Source organism: Triticum dicoccoides, chromosome 2B (assembly GCF_002162155.2).
Source record: "Triticum dicoccoides isolate Atlit2015 ecotype Zavitan chromosome 2B, WEW_v2.0, whole genome shotgun sequence".
Lineage (NCBI taxonomy): Eukaryota > Viridiplantae > Streptophyta > Magnoliopsida > Poales > Poaceae > Triticum > Triticum dicoccoides.
This window is the reverse complement of record NC_041383.1, coordinates 523,553,677-523,566,803: the sequence shown is the minus strand read 5'-3', so window position 1 is coordinate 523,566,803 and position 13,127 is coordinate 523,553,677. Positions and strand designations below refer to the sequence as shown.

The following is a 13,127-nucleotide window of genomic DNA, read 5'->3' as shown; positions in this document are numbered from 1 at the left end:
AAGTAAAAGCAAAGAGTGGATGGTACTTACATCAGTATTATCAATGCGGTATTTGCAATTTGGGCACTCCATCCATGCAAGCAATTCCTCAATCTTGCAAAGCGAGGGATGAATTATCATGGTAGCAATTGTCTTGGCAGTAACGATCAATGACCTGAAGAATCTGTGAGATAACAAATTCAATTAATTATACATGATACAGATCCCATTTGTTTCAACAAAACACTATCTATCTTTTTCTAGATTCACAAATGTAGCAACTAAGCTAAATGGAAATGTATGAAAGAATTTTTACACAGACAGTCATCTATATGAATTCTAGGTTCAGTCAGAGGATATTAACTGCCATGAACTTAAAGCCAACTATTCAAGAACAGTCACTGCTCACTAACTCGGAAAAATCGTAGGAATGCAGATAATTAATTATGTACTAGTAAATAGTAATTCTCAATAAATTTGAGAGATAAATGATTATTTCCAGACTTGCATTGCTATTTTCAACGTATATTAAGCCAAAGACAGATATAGATTACTGAACTCTGTTTCAGAAGAAAGATGAGACTAATGCAGATTGCAGAGCATGCCCAGGCGCAGAAACCAATGATTTAAACAACATGTGGAATCATGGTCAGGCGCAGAAAGCCACGAACAGTTTCCAGCAAGAAGCACTGGAAGCTGGAATTTTACCACGGCGCTCTGTTCTTAAACCTGCAGCTGTCATTTGTGTGCCACTACAAGCAAGCTGAGGCTAAACTGAAGGAGTTTCCAACGAGGTGTGATGCAACTCGACGATCCACAGCACAAAATCTGCGATCTCTGCTCTGCTCTGTGACAGTCTGACAGACAGCTGCGACCGCGAGATGAGAGCAGTCTCCACTAAACAGAACAGAGCAAAACGGAACGGAACCCTTCTCTGCTTCCTCCACCACCACTTCAAGCAGATCGATCGTGAAACCGCTGCTCCACCGCCGCTGCAACGACGAGCAGAACCGGGCCGGGTTCGCGACGGCGGCGCGGAGGCGCTACCCTTCTCTGCTTCTCTGCCTCCTCCAGGGCTCCACCATCACCTCAGCAGACCACGAAACCCCTGCACTGCCGCTGCAACAACGAGTAAAGCCGGGCCGGATTCACGCCGGCGGTGCGAAGCCTCACACTCCTCTCTTTTTTCGGGAACTCCTCTGCTTCCTTCGGGGGGGAGGCTCTGAATCACGTCAGCGGCGCCCTCGCACCGGTCTTGCTCCCCGACGATCTCGCACTCATCGCCCCGTCAGACCGACATCTCCTCTCCCACGTCATCACCATCCGATCTTCTCCAAAAACCACCTACCGGAATCCACCGCTCGCTGATCAATCGCGACGCCCCTCCGGATCAAACCGAAACCCAGACCCCAGAAGCAGAAAATGCCACCAGACCAGAGCACGTGAGAAAATAAAACAAAAAGGATCCCGAGCAGCAGAAAAGTAGGAGAGAGACCGAGTCAGAGAGTAAAAACAGAGCACAAGCGCGGGTCACTTACTCTGCCATGGCCGGCCGCCGCGGCTGCGCTGCGACGGGAGGGTTGGGAGGGACCGAGAGCGGAGTGTGGAGCGCAAGGGCATCCGAGGGGAGGGGGGTCGAGGAGGGGGCGGGGCAACTTCTAGGCAAGTGAGGTGGGTGTGTCCCGCCTTAAATAGGCGAGGGGTGAGAAGACGCGGCCCCTGCCCACTGGGGGCCTGTCCAAAATGTTTTGCCCACCGGAACAAGCAAGCAACGCCCCTGCTGGACGTGTTTCGCTAGGCTTGGGAGCGTTGGGTTGTCTTGTGTCGCTCGGCGGGGTGCGGCCTCGGCTTGCCATGGGTGGTGGGTATCTGCTTACTCTCAGATTCTTTTCTAGGAGAGGTAACACTCTGAGATGTCTTTTGCGCTCGGTACTTTGCAGTATGCACACACCCTAAGAAGAGTTTTATCTCCTGACAAGCAAGGGAAAATAGTTGCACCATGAAAAAAAGAGACTTTGTACAACTCTCTCTCAAAAAAAAAAATGCTTGTGCATCAGTATCTGTTTTTTTTAACACCAGCGCATCATTATCTGATGTACAACTCCCTCCATTAAAAAAGGGTGCTCTTGTAGACCGAGGGAGCCGTGGGAAGGGAAGACTTACCCTTTACCCATGTTTAACTGGATGCAATTAACTGTTCTCCTTTGTTCCAGCAATTTTGCCTCACGCATTTCAGTAACCGTCGCTACACGTGGAGGGTAAAGGGGCGGTGGGCGGCACGGCTGGGTAGTAACGTGCGAGTCGTCGCTAGGGGGTAACGTTCGAATTTTTAGGACTGGGGAGTGGGGGCTATTTTCAGCAGTACATAATGATGGGTTGTAACGTGCGAATTTTCAGGATCGGTGAGCGGGAATCGAGAGAGTGGTTATTTTTAGCAACACACAAATGTAATCCTGAAACGGACTCCTAGTGCCATCTTCTTTTGCGTAATTCGTGTGAAATGTTTCCGAGATGCCTCCGCGATTAGTACTTTGTACAACACCGTAAAGAAGAATAGTTTCGAAATGTTTCTAAAATGTTTCAGGACAAGATAGATGATCCTTGGATTTATCCGTGGGCCGTGACAACTGACAGTTGTCCAAAGTATTTTTTCCCACAACTACAAGCCCTCCCCCCCTCACTGAGTCTTTCGAGATGTCCATCTTACCAAGGCCTAATACATCCCCTTTGGATCTATCTCCGAACGTGACACTTCGCTTGGGGACGCCATGTTTCTCAAAGTCGTGGAACATATCTCTATGTCCAGTCATGTGGTCGGTAGACCCACTATCGAATACCCATTCTTTTCGACTGAAAAAATGGCTTTTATGTCCTCTTCACATATTGCACATGGGATTGTCGTCTTCATTTTCATCTTTTGTCTCCTTCAAAATGTTATCTTTAGTAACACAAGATAGAATAGTCATTATGTTCTTAACAGATGGCGCCATACAAGTCATCAACTTGTTGCCTAAGGATGGGATAATCGGCATCAAAATTATTAATGATTGACATGGCATGAGGAAAAATGGCCCTCCATTCATCCAAGGAGTGAGGTTCGTCATCCTTTACCTTAGATTTACCTTTGATTTGAGGATGAGAAGGAGGAACAACTTTCTTGTCATAAAGCTCTTCAAGTTGCTTCCACGCTCCATAAGCATTGTCAAATGAGTAGATTCTCTCCAACACATCGTAACTTATACCTCTCAATATAGCATTGGTAGTTTGGGCATTAAGGTATAACTCATGTTCTTCCCGGGGAGTTAGGTAAAGAGGATCCGACGGAGGCACATAGTCATTCTCAACTAGTTCATTATGTTCAGTCCTTGTTGAGGAAACTTCTCAATCATCATGCATTTCTAACTAGCATTTCTATTCCTTCAAAGTAAGCACCAACCTAGTGATATCTTCCCTTACTAGACATACTACTCTCCTTAAATTGTGAATCCAATGCAATGGTCAACTAATGAAAGACCTTGTTAAGGAGACCAAATCTCTGATACCTCATGTAGGGCCACTTAGTATAGTCTAGATGGGATGAATAGACTACAAGCAAATCAAAGGGACTATTTTCTAAATTTTAAGTTTCCTACGCAATTTTATGATTTTCTATTGGTAGCCTATCAATAACCCTACACATGCAAGTCTAATAGAGTATAACAATGGAAGCCAAACACTTTGACAAGTATAAGTAAGAGTAGTTGGAGGAGTGCAACGGTTTGGTAGAAACACTAGTAGAAATTATATAGGGTAATTGATGACTTTTAGCTCTTTGACATGAATGAAAAATTGTTTCAACATCATGCTCTCCAACACATGGGAGCTTATTTTTCCTAAGAACTCGTTCAACTAAAGAAAAAGCTGCATGTCCTAGTCAATCATGCCAACGTGTCGGATATAATTTGGTGGCACCAAAAGCTTGTCTATTGAATCTTCTAATCTTCAAAATCAATGGGTAAAGCCCGCAAAGACATCTACCTCGCCATAGGACTTTCTTCGTTACCCGACCCTTTGTAAAAAATAGAAAGGGCAAAACTGAAGGAAGACATGACTATTAATGGAAATACGATGAATGGAAAGAAGATTTTTGGAGGCACTAGGAATATGCAAGATTTTTCTATGATCAATTTTTCGACGATGGTTTTTTACAATTGAGTGACCAACGTGTCAAATCTTCATACCTTCTCCACTAGCACTGTTGATGTGGTCTTGGCCATGGTACTTTCCCCGCATGGTCACCTCCTCGACCTCGCTGGTGATGCGGTTTATAGCACCACTATGAACGTACTAGTTCGTGTCCACTCTGTACGATCCTTCAGCTGCTCCGACCACCTTCTCATCTTGTGGCGAATCATCATCATCATCAAATCTATACCAGCAATCCCTAGCCGAGTGGCCAAGTTTGTCATAGATCTGACACTTGATGGCATCAGGCTGTGATTTTTTGGAGGTGCGACAGCCCTTGTTGTTCTTGTTGTTGTTGTAGGAGGGATGACCGCCAGTGCCATTGTTGCCGCGAGGATTGGTGTTGCTGTTGTCATTCCCGCCGGTGCTGTTGCGTGGCAGTCCACGGTGACGAGATCCAGCGCCACGACCACGCATGGCCGCATTAGCAGAAGACTTGAAACCGCCGCTGGAGTGTGCTCCTTAGTAAAGTCACCCTCTGATCAAAGTTGCTCACCTGAGCAAAATAATCATCGAGGGTGACTGTTTTGGTCCGGGCGTCGAGCGTGGAGACGAGGGGCTAGTAATCCATGTCGAGGACGACGATGATGTGCGAGATTATCTTTGGGTTGGGAGAGTTGGGTTGTCTTGTGTCACTCGGCGGGATGCAGCCTCGGCTTGCCATGGGTGGTGGGTATCTGCTTGCTCTCAGGTTCTTTTCTAGGAAAGGTAACTTTCTGAGATGTCTTTGTGCTCGGTACTTCACAGATTGCACACACCCTAAGAAGAGTTTTTATCTCTTGGCAAACAAGGGAAAATAGTTGCACCATGAAATAAAAACGAGACTTTGTACAACTCTCTTTCAAAAAAAATTGCTTATGCACCAGTATCTGTTTTTTTAACACCAGCGCATCATTATTTGATGTACAACTCCCTCCATTAAAAAAAGGGTGTAATTTTTTTCTCTTGTAGACCGAGGGAGCTGTGGGAAGGGAAGACTTACCCTTTACCCGTGTGTAAATGGACGCAATTAACCTCTCTCCTCGGTTCCAGCAATTTTATCTCACGCATTTCAGCAAGCGTCGCTACACGTGGAGGGTGAAGGGGCGGTGGGCAGCGCGACTGGGTAGTAACATGTGAGTCGTTGCTAGGGGTAAGGTTCGAATTTTTAGGGACTGGGAAGTGGGGGCTATTTTCAGCAATACATAATGATGGGTGGTAACATGCGAATTTTCAGGAATGGTGGGCGGGAAAAAGGGAGAGGGGCTATTTTTAGCAATACGCAAATGAAATCCTGAAACTGACTCTTAGCGCCCTTGTTTGCAGAACTCGTGTGAAACGTTTCCGAGATGCCTCCACGATTAGTACTTTGTACAACACCGTAAAAAAGAATAGTTCCTAACACGAAATGTTTCATGACAAGAGAGATGATCCATGGATTTATCCGTGGACCGTGACAACTGACGCTTGTCCAAAGTGTTTTCCACACAGCTACAAGCACCCCCCCCCCCTCTTCCATCACCGAGTCTTTTGAGATGTTGACCTTACCAAGGCCTAATACCCCTCCCTTTGGATCTATCTCCGAATGTAACACTTCGCTTGGAGCGCCATGTTTCACAAAGCCGTGGAACATATCTCTATGTCCGGTCATGTGCTCGGTGCACCCATAATGGAATACCCATTCTTTTCCCCCCAGAAAAATAGCTTTTACGTCCTCTTCACATATTACACTTGGGATTATCATCTTCACTTCATCTTTCACATTCATCTTTTGGATCCTTCAAAAGGTTAGCTTCAATAACACAAGATAGAATAGTCATTATGTCCTTGACATCACCCTTGTTGCGGATGGTGCCATACAAGTCATCAAGTTGTTGCCTGAGGTTGGGATCATCGACATCAAAATTCTTAATGATTGACATGGCCATCAATGTTGGGATCTATGGTATGATGCAATGACTGCAAATTAAAATTTTCCTACGCGCAGAACAACCAAGAACATGCTATGTGAGATGGATCACATATCGTTACCACTAAAAGCGCAGTGCCATGCAACAGAAGTAGACTTGGGGTAGCGTGTCCTGGAGTCGTTTCCTCCTCGTCGATCTCCCATGTAGCTGATCGGATCCCACGAACAGGTTCACCGGAGCACCGCAGGTGCATCGCCTCTAATGGTATCTGCGCGTGTAGGAGGAACATCGTGTGGAAGACTACTAGGTCCGATCACACAACCGACAGCGAGTGGAGGTGGCTAGTTGCAACACATGCAAAGCCCTAGTGATGGCGCCGAAGCAATCAACAGATTAGTGAGCCACACCCCCACTATGTATAGGCATCCGTCGCGGGTTCAACACTTGGGCCTCACACGGGTCCTAAAGCCCAAAGTCTGTTTGGCCTAGATCTGAGTCCGAGTAGGATTACATCTGACTCGTTGATTCAGATCATGCCTCACATGTTCCTTCCCTTAAGCGCGCGACCCCTTAGTTTCTTGTTCACTTGGCCGTGGGTCAAATCACATCCGGCTCGTCTAGTCGGTAGCGACCTCTAGCAAAGTGTGCTGACTCCAAGTGTCCGATGAAGTTGTGGCTAGGCAAACGTGTACAACATGTCACACTTCTATTCCCTTTGCCACATGATATATGTTGTCGGGCTCAAGGTGAGTCTGTCATCCTTGTGCTAGCCCAACCTCTTTCTCGTTCCAGTGATGCTGACCATAAACCGGATTATCTCATAATGCTTGTGCATGGCCATGCTTATCTTGGTCGGATCACACAAGGGGCCCAGAGTGTATCTCTCCTGATCGGAGGGGAAAATTCCATCTTGCTCGACCATGTCTCACAACATGGGTCTGGACAAGCCCAAAACCTACCTTTGTAACTACCCAGCCACGGAGTAGCGTTTGGTCGGCCCAAAGCATGACTGTCACCATCTCGAGTACATGCGTCAGCTCAGGTCTTAGGACATAGAACGTATGTTGTACTAGAGACTCGCAGATGACATATCGATGTGTCTCATTGGTGGGTCTGTCCGACTTGGACCTTATCTTGACTCGGATCCGACTACGTCGAATCCGACCAGATCCTTCTAAGTCCACATTATCCGGTTAGCATCCAATGCTCCATGGCTAGTGAGACCTAGCCATCCACCGTATCATATGCTAGTCTAGTCGGTTGCGCGTCCACACAGCCCATTCGACTAGGGACCTTTTAGGACAGTCATCATACAATGCATAGTCCCACAAACAAGCCATGTACTTGTTGATACACATCATTGTTAATGTCCAAGGTACCTTTATTCATAAACACATAGGAAATATCATCATACATGATTGCCTCTAGGGCATATCTCCAACAATCAATTCATCCAAGGAGTGAGGTTCCTCATTCTTTACCTTAGATTTACCTTTGATTTGAGGACGATGGGGAGGAACAACCTTCTTGTCGTAAAGCTCTTCAAGTTGCTTTGCCCTTCACGAGGACTGAGGGAGTCCTGTATTAGGGGGTGTCCGGATGGCCGGACTATGACCTTTGGCCGGACTCCGGACTATGAAGATACAAGATTGAAGACTTCGTCCCGTGTCCGGATGGGACTTTCCTTGGCATGGAAGGCAAGCTTGGCGATACGATATGTAGATCTCCTCCCATTGTAACCGACTCTGTGTAACCCTAGCCCTCTCCGGTGTCTATATAAACCGGAGAGGTTTAGTCTGTAGGACGAACAACAATCATACCATAGGCTAGCTTCTAGGGTTTAGCCTCTTTGATCTCGTGGTAGATCAACTCTTGTACTACCCATATCATCAATATTAATCAAGCAGGAGTGGGTTTTACCTCCATCGAGAGGGCCCGAACCTGGGTAAAAACATCGTGTCCCTTGTCTCCTGTTACCATCTGCCTAGACGCACAGTTCGGGACCCCGTACCCGAGATCCGCCGGTTTTGACACCGACATTGGTGCTTTCATTGAGAGTTCCTCTGTGTCGTCACCTTTAGGCCCGATGGCTTCTCCGATCATCAACAACGATGCGGTCCAGGATGAGACCTTTCTCTCCGGACAGATCTTCGTATTCGGTGGCTTTGCACTGCGGGCCAATTCGCTTGGCCATCTGGAGCAAATCGAAAGCTACACCCCTGGCCATCAGGTCAGATTTGGAAGTTTGAACTACACGGCTGACATCCGCGGAGACATGATCTTCGATGGATTCAAGCCACAGTCAAGCGCGCCCCACTATTATGATGGGCATGATCTAGCTCTGCCGCTGGACAGTGCGCAGAAGGCCGCTCAGGTGTCCGCCCCGACCCTTAGCTCGGAGCCGACTGCGCCAATCGGGGATGGATTGTTGGACACCGCCTCGGGGGCTGCAATCTCTACGGCGATCGAGCCGAATACCAGCCTTGTCCTTTGTGAAGCCTGTGACTCCAAGGTGCCGGACTCCTTTCCGGACTCCGAATCTTCCGTACCCCTTCCGATCGAACCCAATTGGGCTCTGATCATGGAGTTCACTGCCGCGGACATCTTTCAACACTCGCCCTTTGGCGACATACTGAATTCACTAAAATCTCTCTCTTTATCAGGCGAGCCCTGGCCGGACTATGGTCAGCAAGGTTGGGATGCGGACGACGAAGAAATTCAAAACCCACACCACCCACTTCGTATCCACTGTCAATGATTTAACCGACATGCTCGACTTCGACTCCGAAGACATCGACGGTATGGACGCCGATGATGGAGACGACCAAGAACCAGCACCTATAGGGCACTGGAAAGCCACCTCGTCATATGACATATACATAGTGGACACCCCAAAAGAAGGGAATGGCGATGGAACAACCGAGGATGACCCCTCCAAGAAACAGCCTAAGCGACGGCGTCAGCGGCGCCGCTCTAAATCCCGCCAAAGCAAAAACGGCGAGTCCGGCACCGGAGACAATAACACCTCGGACAGTGCCGAAGACAACCCCCTCCAGCAGGATTCAGCGCAAGAGGATGGAGAAGCCAACCCTCATGAGAGAGCGGCAAACAGAGAGGTCGAGGACGACAATTATATGCCTCCCTCCGAAGACGAGGCAAGCCTCGACGACGACGAATTCGTCGTGCCTGAGGATCCCGTCGAACAAGAGCATTTCAAATGTAGGCTTATGGCCACGACAAGCAGCCTCAAGAAAAAATAGCAGCAGCTTAGAGCTGACCAAGATTTTCTAGCTGACAGATGGACTGAAGTCCTGGCGGCCGAAGAGTACAAACTCGAACGCCCCTCCAAGAGCTACCCAAAGCGCAGGCTGCTACCCCAACTAGAGGAGAAAGCAACTAAACCTACATCACTAGCGTATGATGCGGCCGATCGGCCACCCCGTGGCCACGACAGAGAGGCCTTTCGGCCCTCAACTCAAGCCGCACCCCGGCGCCGCTCAAAAAGTACCAAGGCACGGGGAAACGCGCCAGACCTGCAAGACATATTGGAGGACAAGGCAAGGCAAACAAGATCGATCTATGGATCGCGTGGGCGCCCCACAACACGTGACGCTAACCGTCATGGTGGATATGGAAAATACGGCCAGGCCGAACACAACAGACAAAGCTCATCCGAGCTACGTCGTGATATAGCCCAGTACAGAGGCGCCATACACCCACTATGCTTCACAGATGAAGTAATGGATCATCAAATCCCCGAGGGTTTTAAACCCGTAAACATCGAATCATACGATGGCACAACAGATCCTGCGGTATGGATCGAGGATTATCTCCTTCATATCCACATGGCCCGTGGTGATGATCTACACGCTATCAAATACCTCCCACTCAAGCTTAAAGGACCAGCTCGGCATTGGCTTAACAGCTTGCCAGCAGAGTCAATTGGTTGCTGGGAGGACCTGGAATCCGCATTCCTTGACAACTTCCAGGGCACTTATGTGCGACCACCAGACGCCGATGACCTAAGCCACATAATTCAGCAGCCAGAGGAATCGGCCAGACAATTCTGGACACGGTTCCTAACCAAGAAAAATCAGATAGTCGTGAATGCCTTCAAACATAACATCCGTGATGAATGGCTTGCCCGGCACCTAGGACAGGAAAAACTGAAATCCATGGCAGCCCTCACGACACTCATGACCCGCTTTTGCGCCGGAGAAGACAGCTGGCTAGCTCGTAGCAATAACATGACCAAGAGCCCTGGTAATTCAGATACCAAGGACAACAATGGCAGGTCGCGTCGCAACAAGCACAAGCGCCGCATTAACGGCGACAATATTGAGGATACGGCAGTTAATGCCGGATTCAGAGGCTCCAAACCCGGTCAACGGAAAAAGCCATTTAAAAGAAGTACTCCAGGCCTGTCCAGTTTGGACCGAATACTCGACCGCTCGTGCCAGATACACGGCACCCCCGAATAACCAGCCAATCACACCAACATGGATTGTTGGGTGTTCAAGCAGGCAGGAAAGTTAAGTGCCGAACACAGAGACAAGGGGCTGCATAGCGATGACGAGGAGGAGCCCCGGCCGCCGAACAACAGAGGATAGAAGGGCTTTCCCCCACAAGTGCGGATGGTGAACATGATATACGCAACCCAGATCCCCAAAAGGGAACGGAAGCATGCGCTCAGGGACGTATATGCGTTGGAGCCAGTCGCCCCAAAGTTCAACCCATGGTCCTCCTGCCCGATCACTTTTGATCAAAGGGACCACCCCACTAGCATTCGTCACAGCGGATTCGCCGCATTGGTCCTAGACCAAATCATTAACGGATTTCACCTCTCTAGAGTCCTCATGGACGTCGGCAGCAGCCCGAACCTGCTTTATCAGGATGCAGTGCGGAAAATGGGCATAGATCCCTCAAGGATTAAACCCACAAAGACGACCTTTAAAGGCGTCATACCAGGTGTAGAGGCTAGCTGTACAGGCTCAGTTACACTCGAAGTGGTCTTCGGATCCCCGGATAATTTCTGAAGCGAGGAGTTAATCTTCGACATAGTCCCGTTCCGCAGTGGCTATCACGCCCTGCTCGGACGAACCACATTTGCAAAGTTCAATGCGGTGCCGCACTACGCATATCTCAAGCTCAAGATGCCACGCCCTCGCGGAGTCATTGCGGTCAATGGAAACACCGAACGCTCTCTCCGAACAGAGGAGCACACGGCGGCCCTCGCGGCGGAAGTACAAAGTAGCCTCTCAAGGCAATTCTCAAGTCCGGCTGTTAAGCGTCCGGACACCGTCAAGCTCGCCCGGAGTGGCCTACAACAAGACCGTCTGAGCTAGCATAGCAGTGCGGCCCCAACCCCAGCCCTCACGACATTGCGAAACCAGTACCATGCGTACATAAATTACGCTCTGGAAATACCGTGGGCATAAGGGGAGGGGCACAACCACGGCATGCCCAGAATGCGGCTCAACCGCACTAGGGGCTCCTGATTTTTGTGATTTTTCTTTTTCTTTCAGGGCTCCATTATTCGGAAGACCTGTCCGGCAATACAATCGCCGAACACACGATGCAACAGCCAGGGAGACAGCAAGCCACGTCGAACATCCAGGTGGTCTCTATAACGAGCTAAATACCTGTCTTACTTAAAGTCTCGCAGCTTGCCCCTGGAGGGGGACATGTCAAATAATCCCATCTCTTGCCTATCGCACTATTTGTATCGTTCTGCTTTCATAGCAGCCCTTTAATAAACAATACATAGCTCTTGTCTATTATTGCATTCATTTTTCATGTAAATATGTTCAGTTATGACATTATGCAACCGTACACTTTGGTACGGCCAATACACCTGGGGCTTAAGTACCCCAGAATACGGTGTGAGAAGACCGAACACTCTCATGAGTGCGGCACCCTGAACTTATAGCATTATATGCATCGGCTCCGAATCATGTCTTGGGTCAATAGTTGGGTTTGCCCGGCTCCCATGTTTTGGTACCTTACGTTCCGCTATGTCGGCTAAGGTAGCGCTGGGAGAACTACTGCAATTGTGCCCCAGTTGAGCTGGGTTAACACCTCAGTAGAGAAAGCTAAAACTGACTATCATGATAGGGCGAGAGACCAGTCGCTGTTCGAGAGGTTTTTCGAGTCCCTAAAGACTCATGCCGCTTAGAGCGAGGAGCTGGCTTTGTCCGGCCTAGGCGTGGATAGCGCCCCGAACTTGATCTTCCGAATACTAGGGGCTTCGCCGAAATTTAAAATTATAGAATTCTATGGCTAAGTGAGAGTGATAAAGCATCATAAGTCCGATTGCCTTGTTCATTGTGCTGAGCGCCTCCCTCGAAGGACCCAAGAATGGGAACAAGAGCGCTCAGGTCTATCCCGAACACCCTAGCACTCGTGGCATGGGGGTAGAAGCTGACGACTTGCATCTCTCAGATTCAATAAACGGCCGCACAGAAGGTAATATTTTAAATTCAAACAGCGTTGCTTAGCGCATATGAACAAGTTTTCAGCGCACAAGATAAACACGAGTGAGTTTACTCAAAAATTACATCCCTGGTACATTCATTCGCCAAAAGACGGGCACCCTTCAGGACGCCCTCATAGTACATCTCGGGCCTGCGATGCTCCTTCCCCTCCGGTGGCCCTTCTGTCACCAGCTTCTCAGCATCCAGCTTGCCCCGGTGCACTTTAGCATGGGAAAAAGCCCTACGGGCGCCTTCGATGCATACGGAGCGCTTGATGACTTCAAGCCGTGGACAGGCATCCACCAGCTGCCGCACCAGCCCAAAGTAGCTCCCAGGCATGGCCTTCCCAGGCCACAGCCGGCCTATCAGGCCCTTCATGGCCTGTTCGGCTGCCTTATAAAGCTCAACCAGCTGCTTCAGCTGGTCGCTCAGGGGCACCGGGTGTCCGGCCTTAGCATACTGGGACCAGAACACCTTCTCCGTCGAGCTCCCTTCCTTGGCCCGGTAGAATGCGGCGGTGTCGGATACACTGCGGGACAGATCTGCGAATGCTCCTGGAGAG

The 13,127-nt window shown here is 49.0% G+C and overlaps 1 protein-coding gene across 1 annotated transcript in view; it reads right to left on the bottom strand.

The window, feature by feature from the left end:
• Window positions 1-1,620, bottom strand: part of LOC119364619 (NAC domain-containing protein 73-like) — a 4,216-nt gene extending 2,596 nt beyond the window's left edge. Inside the window, exons 1-2 of the mRNA XM_037630101.1 lie at window positions 1,518-1,620; window positions 31-163 (exon numbers count right to left, since the gene is read on the bottom strand). Coding sequence (XP_037485998.1) covers window positions 31-163; window positions 1,518-1,525 — 141 coding nt within the window. The 5' untranslated portion in view covers window positions 1,526-1,620. The remainder of the gene's footprint in view (window positions 1-30; window positions 164-1,517) is intronic.
• Window positions 1,621-13,127: the final 11,507 nt, after the last annotated feature.